The sequence below is a fragment of the Chrysochloris asiatica genome, unplaced genomic scaffold (genome assembly GCF_000296735.1).
Source record: "Chrysochloris asiatica unplaced genomic scaffold, ChrAsi1.0 scaffold00098, whole genome shotgun sequence".
Classification (NCBI taxonomy): Eukaryota; Metazoa; Chordata; class Mammalia; order Afrosoricida; family Chrysochloridae; genus Chrysochloris; species Chrysochloris asiatica.
In genome coordinates, this window is record NW_006408616.1 from 5,531,766 (window position 1) to 5,551,338 (window position 19,573).

At 36.8% G+C, this 19,573-nt stretch overlaps 1 protein-coding gene and 1 pseudogene across 1 annotated transcript in view; both read right to left on the reverse strand.

Moving 5' to 3' along the window:
• The window catches only part of CASC1 (cancer susceptibility candidate 1), a 92,861-nt gene that overhangs the window by 12,197 nt on the left and 61,091 nt on the right, over nucleotides 1–19,573 (reverse strand). The window contains exons 9-12 of the mRNA XM_006866952.1: nucleotides 17,494–17,654; nucleotides 13,685–13,841; nucleotides 8,502–8,716; nucleotides 6,659–6,826 (exon numbers count right to left, since the gene is read on the reverse strand). Coding sequence (XP_006867014.1) covers nucleotides 6,659–6,826; nucleotides 8,502–8,716; nucleotides 13,685–13,841; nucleotides 17,494–17,654 — 701 coding nt within the window. The remainder of the gene's footprint in view (nucleotides 1–6,658; nucleotides 6,827–8,501; nucleotides 8,717–13,684; nucleotides 13,842–17,493; nucleotides 17,655–19,573) is intronic.
• On the reverse strand, nucleotides 4,584–4,886 carry LOC102834852 (annotated as a pseudogene).

A 19,573-nucleotide genomic window follows, 5' to 3' on the forward strand; every position in this document is an offset into this window, starting at 1 on the left:
TTTTTCTTAAAGAATCAGATACCCAGCAAAATGTCCATTGAATATGACAAAGTAGGATATTTCCAAATACACAGAAATGAAAAGAATTTGCAAAACCAGACCAACCTTACAAAAAACACTAAAAGAAGTTCTTTGACAGAGAAACAACAACAGCAGATAGCAACTCGAGACTAACATACATGACAGTATCATCCAGAACTAAACCCAGATACAGAAGTATTCAAAGTAAAGCAAACCTACAAAGACTTAAAATAGGGAAACAGAAACACCAGTTTGTAACAACAACAACAAACACATAAAGTAGAAAGAATAATGTAGTTACACAACTTCCAAAGAGGAAATCAAGTAATTTCAATAAAATTAAAAAATTAAACAACTTTGTAGCACTATTCACTATAACTAAAATAAACAACTTTGTAGCACTATTCACTATAACTAAAATACCTATAAACCAAAGAATGGTTAAACAAACTTAAATATACACACAATGGAATACTACACAACACTGAAGAATATGATGAGTCTACAAAACACCTTATAATATGATAAACTTGGTGGACATCTGTTGCTGTTAGATGCCATAGAGTCAGTTCCAACCCATAGTGAGTCTTCATACATCTTTGAGAGTGTCCCTCTTTTTTGCTTATCTTACACTTTACCAAGCATGATGTCCTTTTCCAGGGACTTGTCCCTTCTGATAATATGTCCGAAGTATGGGAGACAAAGTGTGGCCATCTTGGCTTCTAAATAACATTCAGGTTGTACTTCTTTCAACCCAGATTTGTTTTTTCTGGCAGCCCACTGTACTTTGAATATTTTTCTCTGATACCATAACCCAAATGCATCAGTTCTGCTGTGGTCTTCCTTATTCATTGTCCAACTTTCACATATATATGAGGCAGTTGAAAATACCAAGGCTAGGGTGAGGCCTAGTCTTCAAGAAGACTCTTTGCTCTTGAACACTTTAAAGAGTTCTTGTTAAGTAGGTCTGCCTAATGCAATACATTGTTTGATTTCTTGACTGCTGCTTCTATGAGTGTTGGTGGTTGATCCAAGCAAAACAAAGTTTTTGACAACTTAAATCTTTTCTCCATTTATCATGATGTTATTTATTGGTCCACTGGTGAAGATTTTTGTTTTCTTTACATTGAGGTGCAACCCATACCAAAGGTTGTGATGTTTGAACTTCATCAAGTATTTTAAGTCTTCACTTTCAGCAAGGAAGGTTGTATCATCTGCATATAGCAGGTTAATAAGTCTTCTTCTAGTCTTTTTTTTTTTTTTTTTAAGTTTTTATTGTGAATTATGTGATCATTTACATGGGAGAACACCAGCTTTACATTCATCCTATAGTATTTTATTTCATTGCATTGATTACAATCCCCTCCATGCATCATCAAACAACCAAAGGATACACCCCCCAAGTCTGCCCCCTGGCCATCAGCACACAGCCCCTCTCCCTCCCTGAATCTAGAGTCCCAGCTGCTCCGTTGTCTCTGCTTCCATTTCTGGTGTCACTGCTTCTCTGGGTTGGGTCCCGCACTCTGCCCTTCTCACTTGATGGTCCCAGGGACCTCCACTCCTGGATTGCAAAATCAACCACTCCCCTCCTTTTGCTACAAAACATCTACCTTTACATTTCTGATCCTCACAGTCAGTCCTGATAGCAATTATTCACTATTGTACCACAAGAGTCCTATCCCCATCTCCTTTCACCAGCCCTGTCCCAACAGATTGGAAACCACTCAGTGGAGATCCTACCTTCCCCCGGTCCACTCTGGAACTAGGTTCCCTCTTGAAAGCTTGTAAGCCAGTTCACTTCTTGCCTTTGTAGCCCCACCCCCCCAGCCCCATTTTGGGTAGCCAATGTCTACGTTGCCCATCCCTGTCAACCCTGTGTACCGAGGGGGTAGGAATGATCCTTGCTGTAAAGATGAGTGCCCTCTTTTGAGCTACTACATCCATAAGTATAGGTCAATTTCATCAAATTGTAGCAGATTACTTTTTTTCCCCTCTTCTTTCTTCTTCTAGTTGAGTTCTGATCATCTAGCCATTGAAGTCGGGTCAAGTAGGTACTATCTGCAAGCATGGGTATTCTTGTGCATCTCCCCTCACTTCTTATCAGCTGGATGCTTCACTCTCCGCTCTAGTCCTCTGTGGTCTATGGGCCCAGGAGTTCCCAGGCCTTGCCATACTGCTGGACGACCAGGTCTAAACCCAAATTCACAGGAGTCTATTGAATGAGGTTGGATTTAGCTCACAACTTCATTGCTGTTTTCCCCTCACTACTTCCCCTTATTGGTGACCAACGTGGTCACCAGCCAGACTAGATGCCTGCTCATGTATTCCCCTTGAGTCTTAGTCTTGGAAGCGGGTTTGCTCTAAGGGGACCCAACCACTTGCCTTGATGGCTCCCGGGCTTCTTCCAGTCTTGATGCCACAGTCTTCTTCATATAATTTAGCTTCTCAGATTATTTGCTCAACATACAGATTGAATAAGTATGGTGAAAGAATACAGCCTTGGTGCACACCTTTCCTGATTTTAAATTATTAATGTCCCCTTGTTCTGTTTGAATGACTGCCTCTTAGTCGATACACAGATTCATCATGAGTGCAATTAAGTGTTCTGGGATACTCATTCTCTGCAAAGTTGAACATATATTTTCATGATCAACACAGTCAAAAATCTTTGCATAGTGAATAAAACACAGGTGGGCATATTTCTGGTGGTCTCTGCTTTCAGTCAAGATCCATCTGACGTCAGCAATGATATCCCTTGTTCCACATCCTCATCTAAATCCAGCTTGAACCAATGGCAGTTCCCTGTCAATGTACCAGTATTTTGAATTATTTTTAGCAAAATTTTAGTGGCATATGATAGTAATGATATTGTCTTATGATTTCTGCATTCCATTGGGTTACCTCTCTTTGGAATAGGTGCAAATATGGATCGTTTCTAGTCACTTGGTCAGGTAGCTGTCTTCCAAGCTTCTTGGCATTGATGAGTGAGTACCTCTAGTGCTGCATCAGTTTGTTGTAAGATTCCAATTGTATTCCATCAATTCCTTGAGCCTTGTTCTTTGGCAATGCCTTGGACTTCTTCCTTCAGTACTATTGGCTCTTGATCATATGCTACCTCTTGAAAGGGCTGAACATCGATGGTTTCTTTTTGGTACAGTGACTTGGTGTATTGCTTCCATCTTCTTTTGGTGCTTTCTGTATCTTTCAATATTTTGCCCATAGACTCCTTCAGTTTTTCAAGTCGAGACTTGAATTTGTCCTCAGTTCTTTCAACTTGAGAAATGCTGAGCGTATTCTTTCCTTTTGCTTTTCTAACTCCAGGTCTTTGCACATGTCATAATAAAATTGGACTTTGTCTTCTTGAGCTGCCATTTGAAATTTTCTGATCAGCTCTTTTACCTCCTCATTTCTTCCATTGGCTTTAGCATCTCTATGCTGGAGAGCAAGTTTCAGAGTCTCTTCTGACATCCATTTTGGTCTTTTCTTTCTTCCTAGTCTTCATAATTTTTTTTTTCCTTTGATGTTCTTGATGTCATCTTAATGTCTAATACATCAAATCTCTTCTTGAAGTGATCTCTAAAAATTCAAGTGGGATATGTTCCAGATCATATTTTGGCTCTCGTAGACTTGTTTTCATTTTCTTCAGCTTCAGTCTGAACTTGCTCATGAGTAATTAATTGATGGTTTGACCCTGGCTTTGTTTCAGCTGATAATTTGGAGATTTTCCACCATCTTTTTCCACAGGTGTAGTCAATTTGATTTTTGTGTATTTCATCTAGTGAAGTCCATGTGTTTTATGCTATTTAAAAAGGGTATTTGCAGTGAAGAAATCATTGGTCTTGCAAATTTCTATCATGTGATCTCCAGCATCATTTCTATCACTGAAGTCTTATTTTCCAACTACTAATCCTTCCTCTTTGTTTCTCACCTTTACATCATTACAATTACCAGCAATTATTAATACATATTGATGGCATGTTTGATCAATTTCAGACTGAGGAAGTTGGTAGAATTCTTCAATTTTATCATCACTGTTTTGAGTTTCTGGTCCATAAATTTGAATAACAGTGATATAAACTGGTCTTACTTGTAGGCATATGGATATTACCATATCACAGACAGCATTATACTTCAAGATAAATCTTGAAATGTTCTTTCTGATGATGAATGTGGTGCCACTCATCTTCAATTTGTTATTTCTGGCATATCAAGCCACGTAATTGTCAGATTCAAAATGTCCAATACCAGTTCATTTCAGATTACTAATGCTTAAGATATTGATGTTTATGTGTTTCATTTCATTTGTGATAACTAATATTTTTTACATTCATACTTCAAACATACCATATTCCAATTATTAATGGATATTTTCAACTGTTTCTCTCCTCATTTTGGGTTGTGCCCTATCATAAAATAAGGTCCCCAAAGTTTTACTCTGTTCACATCATCACAGTTAACTCTACTTTGAAGAAACAGCTCTTCCCCAGTTGTATTTTTATTTTTGTATAAAACATTAAATTTATTGGTCTTTTGTCTTGGGAATTTAATGTATCACCACTGCATTACAACTGAGCCATTAATCTTGTAGCCTTGTCCATCTTGACTGATTGGCTTTCATGCTGCTGCTGAGGAATCTGTTTTTTTCTGCAGCAGTTCAAGGGAAAGACCTTTTGAGAAATGTGCAAGTTCCTTTTGTATGTCTAGAAAAAACTTTATTTACCCTTGTAACTTTTTCATTATTCACAATGTTTATCTTAAGATTTGTGGTAACCAGATTTGCTTTGATTTTAGATTTAAAGTTTTTTTGGGTTTGCTATGTGAAATACACTCCTGGGCTTCTATCCTCTTAGTCTATTCTTGGCCATTATCAAACCTTCGATACCTCGGGCAGCTGTTCAAGGCCCAGGTGATGCCATCAGCAGGCATTGGGTCCCCCAGTTGTACTTTGAATGCCTTCCAAACAGAGGGGCTCATCTTCTGGCACTATAGCTGATAATCTTCTGGGTGTGCTTCATCATGTTTCAATAGTCAATATTCTGGTGCTCCTGGACAGTGTTTCACTGCTAACTGCTTTTCATAAGGTTTTCAGTGACTAAACATTTAGAAATAGTCCATCTCTCCTTCTTTCTAGTCTGTATTAGAGTCTGGAAGCTCAGCTGAAAGCTGTCCATCATTGGTGACTCTCTCAGCATTCAAGATACTGGTGGCATATCATCCAGATTCACAACAATGCACAAACCACCACAGTGCAACAAACTGACAGACAAGTTGTGAAAGACATCTCACTGAGTGTAATTATTCAATCACAAAAAGACAAATATTATATGAGACCACTGTTGTAAAAAGAAAAGTTTTTCTTGCTGAAAGAAACATTGTATGGGGTAGGAAAGAAAGGAAAATTATTCACCCGGTAGAGGATAAACACATGCTAACTTGAGTGATAGACAAGGCAATATACTATAAGAGGGAGGTTGGCACAGGAAAGATAAAGGCAGTGGAAGAACACATGGAGAATTGCAAAAGTTAAAATGAATAGCGGTAAATACTGTTAACTAAGGAGCTCTGGTAGCATAGTGGTTACAAATTGGGCAGCAAACTTCAAGGTCAGCAGTTCAAAACTACCAGCTGTTCCGCAGGAGAAAGATGAGGCTTTCTGCTCCCATAAAGATTCACAGCCTCTGAAACCCTGTACAGGGTCGTTATGAGTCAGAACCAACTCCACAGCACATAACCACCACCAATGGTAAAATCACGGAAGGGTTTGCAATTATTGTAATGGCATGAAGTGTGTGATTTTTGAATGTGGCATTGATCTATAAACCCTCACTCGATTCACAATAAAAAGTTTTTTTTAAACTAGTCTAGGAGATTCTTGAGTATAGAACTCTTCTGCCTACACAGCACACCTTTCAGGATTAGAAACTACTTTGTCTTCATTCATATATCACCAGTGTTTACTGTATTCCAGGAATGCTAGATGCTAGAATAATAAAAATTAATTTAAAAATAGTCCCTGTCCTCAAGTAGTTCACAGATTAACTACAGTTTTATCAATAACATGAAGCAGTGTACAGATAAGGAGGCAATGCTGAGAAACAGAAAGAAGTGGTCCTTGTGTATGTTCAATTTTTCCAAATTTGTCACATTTGAGAAAGTATGGAGTAATTTAGTCTTTCAAGAAATCTTATAGTTACAGAGTCCTGGTGTCGCACAGCAGGATAAGCACTGAACTGTTATCCATGATGTCAGTGGCTCAAACCCACCAGTTTCTCCACGGAAAGCACATACAAGGTCACTATGAATCAGAATCGACTCAATGGCACTTAACAACAATAAACAGCAACATAGTCATGAAAAATAAAATACAGAAAAAAAATTATTCAGACTACTTCCACAAGCCAACTAGTGGTAGATATTCCATTCATCAATATGAAGATCATACGATGGGCTTCTGCAGTATTATTAAACTTGAGAGGACCTTGTTTATAGTTTTGGTCTCGTCTCTTATTTATTTCTTCCTTTCTTCTATAGGTGAACACATACATAAAACCAAAGATATACTGTAATATTTATTTAAATGTTAATACTTAACATTCAGAATGAACACTAAATTAAATATGGAAAGATTCTTTCTTACCTTACTATTTACAACAACATAAAAATGAGAGTGGGCAGTAGGGAAGATATTCAATCCAATTTCTTTCAGTGCAATAATGAACTGAATAGGTGTCATCCATTTTCCTTTCAAAATAGTGAAATGCTTTTCGCTTCTTAGTTTGATGGAGGCTAACATGCAGAGGTTTTCCTAGTATCAATAAGAAAAATATGTTTTTTTACATGCAAGCTTCAGAAATTGTTACTTTTGTGTCATCCCAGATCCCGTCTTTTTGATCTTTACATAATTTTTTAAATTATGTGTTACTTTAATAAGGAGTCCTGGTGTGGTGCTGTAGGTTAATGTTCTGGACTGCAAGATAGGCTTGAACCACAAGGTCACAAGCCATTCCTCAGAAACCCTATACAGATTCACTAAGGGTCAGAGCTGATTCCACAGTACTTAACCACAACAACTCTGATATAATTTGGAGTCCTGGTGTGGTACTGTTGGATAAGCACTGGACCACAAGGTCAACTTGAACTGTAAGGTCAGTGGTTCTGATTCACCAGTCGCTCCTCAGAAATCCTCTACAAGGTTGCTATGAGTCAGAACTGAGTCAACAGCACTTAACAACACTCTTATAAAAAAAGAAAGAAAGAAAGAAAAAAGCATGAAGGGCAGATATATTTTAGGCCTAAACTGGAAGCTGTGTCACAAAGTTTCCATATTACCTTACACAGTTTATACCACCCAGTCAATTCTGATTCATAGTGATCCTGTAAACAAAGTAGGACTGCCCCATAGGGTTTTGAAAACTGTAATCTTTACAGAAGCCAACAAACGTATCTTTCTCCCACAATGTGACTGGTGCCAAACCCACCACCACCATTTTGGTTAACAGTTTAACAACTGCAGCACCAGAACTCCTTAAATAGTTTATCTAAACCCCTTTTGGGGCTTCATCTGAACAAACAAGTGACTAGACCAAAAGATCTCTCAGGTTTCCTCCAATTTTATGACTTGTGATATAAGAACACTGCATGCATTGATAGTGAGGTAAAACAGTAGTTTAATAGCAACAATTATTATAACTTCAAAGAATTATACATCTAGGATTTAAAATAATGATGCAAAATTATTAAAGTTTGGCTAAGTGGCAATTTGAAGTATACAATCTCATCTAGTAGTAAAATCAAAGTTTAGTGGCATCCCAGTCTTTTTGCTATACTCATAAGGAATTCCAGGCTATCTTATTTTTCACAGTTTTAACAAAGTATATTTTACATATCATAAAATTCATTCATTTCATGTGTACAAATTAATGACTTCACCATATGGTACAACCATTACCATAAAAAATTAGTTTGGGAACATTTTTCACCCCACCCACTCCCAAAAGATTCATTATGCCCACTGATAATTAATCCTCATTGTGAGGCCCAGGGAACTACTAATCTATTTTCTGATTCTATAAACCTCAAGCTATATACAATTTCTGATGATTACCAATAGAGGCTCATTTAGACAGAGGCCAGCTTGTAAAGGAATTTTAAAGGACTGGATGATAAAGATCAAGGAGCCTCTATGGGGTGGGGGGGAAGGGTCAAAAACTCTGGAATTCAGACTGCTATCAGGATTGTAGCTTCACTAATTGATCTATCTCTAGTACCTTTAGAATATAACTTTGAACCTCTTACATATGATACTACCAACCCAATTTTGATTTCATTTAGAAATTATAGTTAAATGTACATTTTATATGAATTTACAAAAGACATTATTTCAATATATGAATTGGTAGAGACTTATCACTTTGGTACAATCTCATATCCATCAAAGAGATTTACTTCTTTGATATGACTTTAAGATAACAAGAATTCACCTTAATTTGAATTTGAATCTCAGTAAATACTGTGGTCACAGTCAAAAGTACTTTGTTCTCCTCCAGTGGTCTTAGTTCCCATGACTGGTACGGCATGTTAATATGGGTTTCTTGAATCAAGGTGATGGGGCCAAAAGTATCCAGGTTGAATGTTACAAGTCCGTCTTCTGAATTATAAGTTACATGGCTGATGCCATCTGTTCGCCAATATTTACCTTTATATTAAGTGAAGAAAGTGACATTAGTTTCCACATAATTGCAATGTGTATAAATTGGCCCTTTGCATTTAGAATACATTTCAACAAAAAACTGATTCTGTGCAAAGTCTCCATTTGCCTATGAGATCAAGTCCGAATTTCTCATTCTTCTGACTCTAACGATACCAGATGCCTCAGTACATTTGAATATACAATTCTCTCTTTCTACAGTACCCTTCTCCAATCTTTTAGAGAACCTCTCTCTTGTTATAATTAAAAACAAATTTAAAATTCACTTATTTTAAGTGACCAGTCAAATTATTTTTAGTATATTTACCCAGTGGGCAACCATCATCACAATCCAATTTTAGAACCTCTTTATTCTCTCAATAATACCTATTATTTCCATTTACAGTTAATTCTCACTTCCATGTCCGTCCAACCCCCAGGCAATCACTAATCTACTTCTAAAGATTTGCCTCTTTCTGAACTTTCCATATACATGCAGTCTAACAATAGGTGGTCTACTGCTTCTCTTTCCACCTAGTAATAAAACAGCCCTGTAAAGTGAGCAAAAGATTAGAATAAGCATTTCAACAAAGAAGGTATACAAAGGATAGTACATGAAAAGATGCTCAGCTTTGTCATTAAGGGAATAAAACTTAAACAAACACTGAAGTACCACTTCACATTCACTACATTGGCGATCATAAAAAACACTGATGAAGAGGGACAAACTTCAGACATTGCTGATGATCTTATAAAATGATCTAGCTACTTTGAATTACAACTGAGTTTCTTAAAATGTTAAGCATAGAGTTATTATTGGACCCAACAATTCCATTCCTAGTAAAACGAAGGCATATGTCCATAAGAAGGCTTGCTCTACATACTATCTTCATCTTTTAAGGCCATGGTTAATGTTCCACCCTCTGAGAAGTCGTCTTAACTCTCCAGCTCCCTAGAACAACCCAGGCAACTACTGTTTTTTAGCACCTTGAATCTATGGGTACTATAGCACTTTACTACTTTACATTGTGATGTTTTCCCATCTGTTTCTCCTACAATCTGAAAGTTCCTAGAGAAATAAATGGTCTCATTTGTCTCTTACTGTTGGAACAGTACTTTTTATTGTTTAGCATATTTATGGACCAAATGAATTAATCATTCTTTCTTAGAATGAATACCCTTCTCCATTTCCACTTAGTTCTTCTCAGATGGACGGGTTCACTGACTAGTTTTTACTCTTAAATTTATAAAATAAAAATAATTATATTGATAAACTAAATTATTTGTAAGCTCTCTTTTGGTCTCTAACAAAATAATTTACATTTGTAGTGGAGCAAATTAAATACTGTCTATAAATAAATTCTCCAAATTTGTAGTATTTCCAGGCAAAAAGTTTCCCTATAGTTTAAACATTACAGGAAATTTTGAGTATTTATCCTTGTAGTTACAGAATCAACATTTACACAAATCATATATATTTCCATGATCACGTAGGATAATTAATCTTATCTACTTGCAATGTAGAATTAATAATTTTTTAATGTGACACATAGTCAAAACTATTACCATTAAATAATGGCAAAGGAAGAGAAGGGTTTTTAATAAGGTGTTTTTTTTTCTCCTCCCCTCTCCGTTCAAACCCTTTTAATCATTGTTCCCAATCATTACTGCCCTGAATCATCTTACCCTGTGCTCCAGGAACACCTGGCTAAGGATTTAGCACTGCAGTGTTAGATTAAACCTAGGATAAGAAGATATGCTGGGAGGGATACTGGAAGGCCATGATCTCATCCCTTAAAGGTAAGAATGTAACTTTAAGACACAGGTTTACCAAAAGGCCATTAACATTGTTTTGGGGCAATCACATCCCAGAACAAAAGGAGTGCTGACTCAATGCAACATAAAATGTATCCCTGAAAAGAGAGCCATCAAACTGGGAAAAGACTGTAACAATACAGACAGACTGATACCTAGAGGGGTGTAAGAGTTTGGGAGGTATGGGGGAAGGAAAGACAGTGTTTCAGAGAAGGATTCTCGATGCCTTTCGGATCTGTCAATAAAACGTACGTTGATTCCCACATGGGCTGGCGGCTGGACTTTTGTACGGTAACAGCATGAAAGGAAGAAGTTGTGTAATGGTTCATTTGGACATGTTTTGTAGTTAGAGTCATAGCTAGAAATGCACTGTTTTAATACATAAACCACTTCTGGAACATAAGTAATATCTTATGGCTATGTACACTAGCAAAATGTTGAGCATTAAGGTAGTTATTAAAAAGTTTAAACTATAAAAATACTTATTCTTCTGGATAGAGTTTCCATAATTTTCCCCCTCGGTAACTAAATAAGTAGATTAAATAGCAGCTCTCTGCCCTCGTGAGCCTATCTGTACCCAAACAAGCACCAATTCCTTCACAAATGGATACAAATAATTATTTAAAACAAAGCAATATGGGATTCCTCTAGGATTTTTAAAATTGCATATATTAAGTCACAATACTAGACCTTTCAAAGTTCATCCAGTCATCCAACACTAGGTATTTCTTAATGATTAGAGGATGATTAGCTTGTATCTGTTAATACTTTGGTTTTATTGATATATATTTGTTATCTTGAGTAAGCAGAAATTTTCCATGATTCAAGAATCAAAACCTATAAAGAGATATACAGAGGCTATTTTTCTTTTTATTTAGGTTTCCCATGTTCTCATTCCTCACGCTCAATACTCAACTTGCAACTTGAGTTCATGTTTTATAGATCATTAACATTAAAATAACTAAATGCCAGTCACCCACTCCAATCTGAGTTACTTGGTTATGTCAAGAAGGCTTCTGTTTATTTGGTTTGATTTGCTAAACTATTTGATAGTTAGTTCATTTCCTGATTTTTCAGCATAATGATATAACTATAAATTAACTGCTTATAGACTATGGCCAATATAAACACTGTGGGAACTAATACTTATAAAATTCAATAAATTTTAAACTCCAATCCCTATTCACTCCATCAAGAGCAAGCAAATTGAAGACCCCATATCTTTAAACTGCTCATGAGTGACATCTAAGTGAAAGAAAGAAGAGTGAGTGAAAATTGAAGATGCTTGGAACCTATTAGTAATGGACTAATGGAACACATTAGTGTTAATGGAACTAACTAATGGAACACACATGTGCAAAGATCTGGAGTCAGAAAACCGAAAAGGAAGAACACGCTCAGCATTTCTCAAGCTGGGAGAACTGAAGAAAAAATTCAAGCCACAATTTTCATTATTGAAAGATTCTCTGGGCAAATTATTGGATGATGCAGAAAGCATCAAAAGAAGATGGAAGGAATACAGAGTTACTGTAGCAAAAGTAAATGGTTAATGTTCAATGGTTTCAAGAGGTAGCATATGATCAAGAGCCAATGATACTGAAGAAGGAAGTCCAACGTGCATTAAAGGAATTGGCAAAGAACAAGGCACCGGGAATTAATGGAATAAAAATTGAAATCTTTCAAGAAAGTGAGGCAGCACAGGAGGCACTCATTCATCTATGCCAAGAAATTTGGAAGACAGCTATCTGGCCAATTGATTGGAAGAGAGCTGTATTTTTTGCCCATTACAAAGAGGTGGCCCAAGGGAATTCGGAAATCATCGGACAATCTCTGATATCCTATGCAAGTAAAGTTTTACTAAAGGTAATACAGAAACAGCTGCAAGCATACATTGACAGAGAATCAACTGTCAACACTCACAGAAGCAGCAGTCAAGAAATCATACGACGTATTGCATTAGGCAAATCTGATGCACAAGACCTTTTAAAAGTATTGAATAGCCAAGATGTCAGCTTGAAGACTAAGGTGTATTTGACCCAAGCCATGATATTTTCAATAACCTCATATGCATGTGAAAGCTGGACAATAAAAAAGGAAGACCATAGCAGAATTGATGCTTTTGAGTTATGGTGTTAGAGAAGAATATTGAAAGTGCCATGGGCTGCCAAAAGAATAAACAAATCCGTGTTGGAAGAAGTGCAGCCAGAGTGCTCCTTAGAGGCCAGGATGGCCAAACTTCATCTCTCATACTTCAGACATTATTATCTGGAGAGACCAGTCACTGGAGAAGGATATAATGTTTGGTAGGGTGGAGGGTCAGAGAAAAAGAGGAAGACCCCCAATGAGAATGACTTGCCAGGTGGCAGCATCGATGGACTCAAGCATGGCAACAATAGTGAGTTTGGCCCAGGATCGGGCAGTGTTTCGTTCTGCTGTGCATAAGGTCGCTATAAGTCGGTACTGACTCGATGGCACCTAACAACAACAATGGAACACTTGAATATCAGTCTTGACATCACTGAGACCAGAAGAACTAGATGGTGCCCAGTTACCAACATCTCTGAAAGGGATCACATTAGAAGGTAGAAGGTTGCGGATAGGGTAGAAGACAATGTGAAACAAAACTCAAAATTATAAAACAGACCAGGCTTACTAGTCAAAAAGAGACTATGGCCTTTGGTCACTCTTAAGGTATTGAACAGAACTCACCCTCAGGGCCCAATTTTCAACCAACTAACTGGTGGACAAGTATATATAGTGAACAACAACACTAGTGAGGTGTGCTCATCATGGACTGGGCAACCATTCAAGACCAAGAGGGCAGCATTTACCTGGGGACAAGATCCAAAGGGTTTGGGAAGGAAAGCGGAATGGAAATAGGACCCACAGGGAGGACCTGGGGTCGATCTTGGTACTTGGTACTTGGTACTGTTTCATCAAGATGAAACAAGGTCTGAGATTTTTGGTATGTAAGGTTGATGATCTCTGTAAACCTCACTCAATTCACAATAAAAAAATTTTCAAAAAAAAAAAAAACAAAGACCGTAGGATTGGCATAAAAATATGTAGGATTAGAAACTCAGTTTCATATTCCATTTTCTGTTTCAGTTTGAGGATCTATGCATGATATGATTATAAAAGCTGGTAAAGGCATTGCTGTACCTTCAAGGTCCCACCTTGCAAGCATAGGCTCCTCAAAAAATAATACGTTTTCATGAACCTTAAGCGTGACTTCTATTGGTGGAAAAATATTTTCTGTTTCAACGTCTTCTGTAGTTTCAGGAGGATATATATATTTCTGTAATCCTTCTTTGGTTATCTTTGTAAAAAGGAACAGCACAACACCAAGTTAGAAGCTGACTGGTAACAGTTTAAAATGCAAGTATTATTGAATAAGGTTATTTTTAATAAGCATTGTAGTTTGGTCCCATTTCTCTACAGCAGGGGTGGGGGACATCTGGCCTGCAGGTCATATAAGGCCCTTGAAATCATTTGGTCTGATCCTACCAAGGTAACCACAGTGCCAGCCATCACATTGTTGTTGTTGCTGTTAAGTGCCGTTGAGTTGGTTCTGACCCAGAGAGACCCTGTGCAGGGTTTCTGAGGAGCGGCTAGTGAATTTGAACTGCTGAACCTGCAGTTCAAACCAACCTTGCAGTCCAGTGCTTTATCTCGCTGCATCACACCAGGATTCCAGCCATTACATTAGGGCTGAGTTAATTAAATGTCATACCAAATATAGCAAGCTCATTTTTAAGCTGATAATTTTGTATGGCTTGTAAAAGATGTCATAAAATTTGGCAGAAAAACAGTTCCCCAACCCTGCTCTATGATTGACTAACCAAAATGTCACAACAAAATTAAGACAGCATGATTAAGACAAAACCTCACTAAATGTGGATGGAATTATAGAACTCTCCCCTTTGGGCTGGATTCTGTGCTGTGCTTTATTCATTATTTTATTCCTCCAAGCAATCCTCCAAATCAGAAATATTAGAGAGAAGATAACTGAAACTTGGAGAAATCCAGCAATTTGCCAAAGATTTCAAAATGATTTCAAGGGACCAGAACTGAAAAACAGATACATAGACCCCCAAATCCCATACTCATTTCTTTCTCCTTGCTTTGGGAGTGTAGGTGAGGTGAGAAAGATTTTGTGCCAGTACAGAAATGAATAAACGCAAGCAAATTAAGTAGACAGCAGATTTTCCAAGGATAACAGAGATTTGTGTGTATCTGAATGTAGCAGAGAAGGATTCAGGGAGGGCGGTAAGACTAAAAACATCAGGAAATAGATTAATAATTGTGTGGAACAAATTTCTGGAATAGGTGGGTGGTTATTGAAAAAAACTTGGAGACAGGAGGAAGAGAGAATGGAGAGAGAGACAAGTGCAGGATCAGATTTAGGGCTGAAAAGAAGAGCATAGAATGGTGATATTAGAACATTCTGATAAAATTAGGAAACAGTAGATCTTTGAAAATCCCAGCTCAGACTAGGACGTTCCTATAGATGTTTTGAAATCTTTTATTGTTAAGTTCTTTCAAGTCAGCTGCAACTCATAGCTACCCTATGTACAACTGGATGAAACACTACCTGATTGATCCTGCCCCATCAGAATTGATATGAAGGGGCTTCAAAAAGTTTGTGGGAAAGTAGAATTAAGATAATAGAATTTTTCCATGAATTATTTGAAATCCCCTTATATAGCCTTTTAATGTGAAAATATTTAGTATTTGTTCCTTCATGGTACAAGTTTTCTGGTCTCTGATGTAGGTCATTAATAAGGTAAAATTGGCAATGTCTAAACATAGTGTTGTTAGTTTATAATTAAAATCCATTCTAGTTTTAAAATGTATATTATTTTAGATTCCTTAAGTATCAGATTCAGATGTCTAATACCTATAAATTCAAGAGTTTAAAATTACAGGCTTTGCTTTGTGATTAATAAGGTTAAAGCACATTAGATCTTTTCAGATAAAGTAAAAATGTGGGAAACTCTTATTTATAAATTTTGTTTTATAAATCAACCTGCTGTTTGGAAGTTCTTTAAAAAGTTTAGCATGGAATTACAGTATGAACCAGCAGTTCCATTCCAAAGATACACGATCAGAAGAATAGAAGACAAGTACTGAACCAAACACTTGTGTACAAATATTCAGAATAGCCAAAAAGTGGAAACAACTCAAATGTCTGTCAACAGTGAATGAATAAACAAATACAGTAATTATGCGTACAGTGGAATATTACTCTGCAATAAAAAGAAATAAAATGTTGATACATGCTATAATGTAGCATCAGAGATGGAGGAAGGCTCATTAACAATCTGCCATATGCAGATAATACAACCTTGCTTGTTGAAAGCAAAGAGGACTTAAAATACTTACTGATGAAGATCAAAGACCACACAGCCTTTGGTAGGGTTGCACCTCAATGTAAAGAAAAAAATCCTTACCACTGGACCAATAAATAACATCAAGATAAATGGAGAAAAGATGAAAGTTGTCAAAGACTTCATACTGCTCAGATCAACCATCAACACTCACAGAAGCAGCAAAAACTCAAAACAACGTATTGCATTAAGCAAATCTGCTACAAAAGACCTCTTTAAAGGGTTCAAGAGCAAAGACATCAGTCAGTTTGAGGACTAATGTACACCTGACCAAGCCAGGGTATTTTCAATAACCTTATATGCAGGTGAAAGTTGAGCAATGAATAAAAAAGACCATAGAAGAATTGATGCGTTTGAGTTATGATTTTGGAGGAGAATATTAAAAGTACCATGGAGTACCAGAGAAAAAAATCTGTGCTGGAAGAAGTACAGCCAAAATGCTCCTTAGAAGCCAGGACAGCCAGACTTCATCTCTCAAACTTCAGACATATTATCCGGAGGGACATATTTACCAGAAGGACATCATGCTTGGTAAAGTGGAAGGTCAGTGAAAAAGATGAAGACCCCCAAAGAGATGGATTGCCACAGTGGAAGCAGTAATGAGCTTAAGCGTAGCAACAGTTGTGAGCTTGGCACAGAACTGGGTTGTGTATGAGCCAGTACTGTTTCAACAGTACTTAACAACAACAACAAACAATGTGAGTGAACTTTAGCACCATTATTTCAAGTGAAAGAAGCCAGACAAATGCTCAGAAACAAAAAGATGATTGGTGGTTGTCAGGGAAAGGGGGAAGGAAGACTACAGAGCTAACTATTTAGTGGAGTCCTGGTATGGTGCTGTGGTTTAATGTGCTGGACTGCAAAGCCAGTTTGAATTGCAAGGTCAGTGGTTCAAGCTCACCAGTCGCTCCTTCGACACCCTATACAGATTCACTATAGATCGGAACCAACTCGATGGCACTTGATAAAAACAAAACTCTTAACAGATAAGCACTGGACTGCAAACCACAAAGTCGGTGGTTCAAGTCCACCAGTTGCTCCGTGAGAAAAGTATGAGGGGGTTTTCTTCTTCCGTAACGATTTTATAGCTTCAGAATCTCTATACAGAGTCACTGAGTTAGAACCAACTGGACAGCACTTAACAACTTAATGAATATGGGGTTTTGTTTTGGAGTAACAAAAATTGTTTAGGAACAAGACAGAGGTGGTGGCTGTAAACATTGTAAATGTGTGCAGTGGAAAAGATTATAACTCATAGCAACCCTACAGAACAGAGTAGAATTGTCCCATAGGCTGCTTTAATGTAAAGGGTATCCTAGGCACTGTAGCATAAGGATTTCCTAGGCACTGTAGGATCAGCACTAGACTGCTAACCACAAGGTCAGCAGATCAAACTCACCAGCTGTTCCTTGGAAACCCTATACAGGGTCACTATGAGTTAGAACCAATTTGACGGCACTTAACAACAAAAACAAATCTTTACTGGAGGTACCACTAAACTGTACAATTAAAATGGTTAGTGTTCTTTTATGTGAATTTCACTTCAATGAAAACACAAAAAAAGAGAGAATATCAACCTACTTCCACAATCATCCAGCCATTCACTGGTTTACACTGTGGGGGAAGCTCCAAGATATCCAAGTGATACACTCCACCCAGAGTTGTGAACTGGAATAAATCAACCTCATTTGTTTCAAAGAATTCTGGCTTTTCACAAGCATTCTCTACCAGCAACAACTGTGCTAAAATGAATCAGATTAATACAGTTTCAAATGAGATTGTAACATTTTTTTTTTTTTGTCTTGAGAGAAAAATGAGTAAGCACTAGCAAAACAAGTTTTTAAATAACTGGTTACTAAAGTTCTCCAAAAACTGGTTAGCTCACAACTATTAATAAAGTTAACTATGAAAGTACAACTAGTCACATAGAAGGGTGAGATGCAGGGAAGAGCTCCATTTGTAATTCATATACTAACATTGCAGAAATTTTATGCAGTAAGCAGGTGCTACTTCTAGAATACATTTTTTAAAAATCTATTATATTAAAGATAAAAAATGGTTTAACATTAAATTCAATAATTGTCCAATGTTAATAAGTTCGTAGAATTGATCACTATGAGATTAAAAATCTGAAACCTGATAATTATGAGGTTAAAAAAAAGAAAAAATAGTAAGATTGAGGGGGAACACACACATTTTAGTCCATATGTCAGATTAAAGCTGGATTATTGTTGTTTTTTGTTTACAACATAAATAAGGCTGGAGGATTAAAAAAGAACAAACTCTCTGGTTCACAAAAGAACCTAAAAGTTCTAGGATTTGAAAATTTTCAGTGCATAATTGGGAAACATCTGAAGTCACACATCACATAGAACAATCCAACCCTTCATGGTAAGTCTTTAAATATAGTTTTGTGGTTGGGGGAAGTCAGACGGCTGACAGGTAGAGTTTTACTAGCTGCATGTCCTTGGACAAACTCTATTAATTAACATCTCTATCCCCAGTTTCTTCATCTACTGAGTGGGGATAATAGTAGTATCTATCTTACAGAACTTGGGGGAAGAGTACAAATGAGTTAATGCATATAAAGTGCTTAGAACTGGTACCAAGTAGCAAAAGTCAGGCACTAAAAATTTAAATAACCAAAGAATATTCCAGTAAAGCAATTACTCTTTGTTCCTTATGTACGTGTTGATTGTATTGTTAATTTTTAAAATTTATTTACTTAATAAGTCATTTACCTGAAAAGAAAGCAAGAAAGAACACTTTGTGTAGACACTTAGATGTTTGTGACATATATTATTTTGTGACCATCATGTAGAGATACTAGCTTTCACTGACAGAGGTTCATTAACTTCTGTAGTGCCATATTTCTAACAGGAAGATCATCCAATAAGGGTTATAGAAAATTATAAAGATACAAACCTAGGTGGCTTCTGAAACAAATAAAAGTGTGTTAGAAAAAAATGAAGAAAACAAGGGACTTGTTATGAAAAATATGCTAACAGACATCTACAAAATAGATTCCTTAATTATTCTTGGGAAAGATGCATATAAATTCCAAACTAATAGCATTACAGACTGGAGCCTCAGTAGGATAAGCACTAGTCTGCTAACCACAAGGTCAGCAATTCAAACCCACCAACTGCTCCTCAGAAATTATACAGGGTTACTATGATGATTTGCAACCAACTCAACAATAATTAACAACAACAACAATCATTTTCACAAAGAACCCTGATGATGCAGTGGTTAAGTGCTCAACTGCTAATTGAAAAGTCAGTGGTTCAAACCTACCAGTCACTTTGCAGGACAAGCATGTGGCAGTGTCCTTCCATGTGTTGGGAACCCCATGGAGACAGTCTACTCTATCTGGTTGGGTTGCTATGATAGGAACTGACTCAAGAGCACTGAGATTGGGTTTATCAGTTTCTTATTTATAAACTACACTTCAATTGTAATTTTCCAGGAAAAGATTAAGTACAAAAATTTATACTCAAAGCACTGAGAAAATCCCAATTGTGTGTGTTTATGAATATTTATTGTAATATTTATTATACAACAGTGAAATAGTAATAATCTCACTAACAAGTGTGATTTACTTAGAAAAAATAATGCTTCAATATTGGAATGTAATGAAAATACAGCTTCTAAAAGTGAA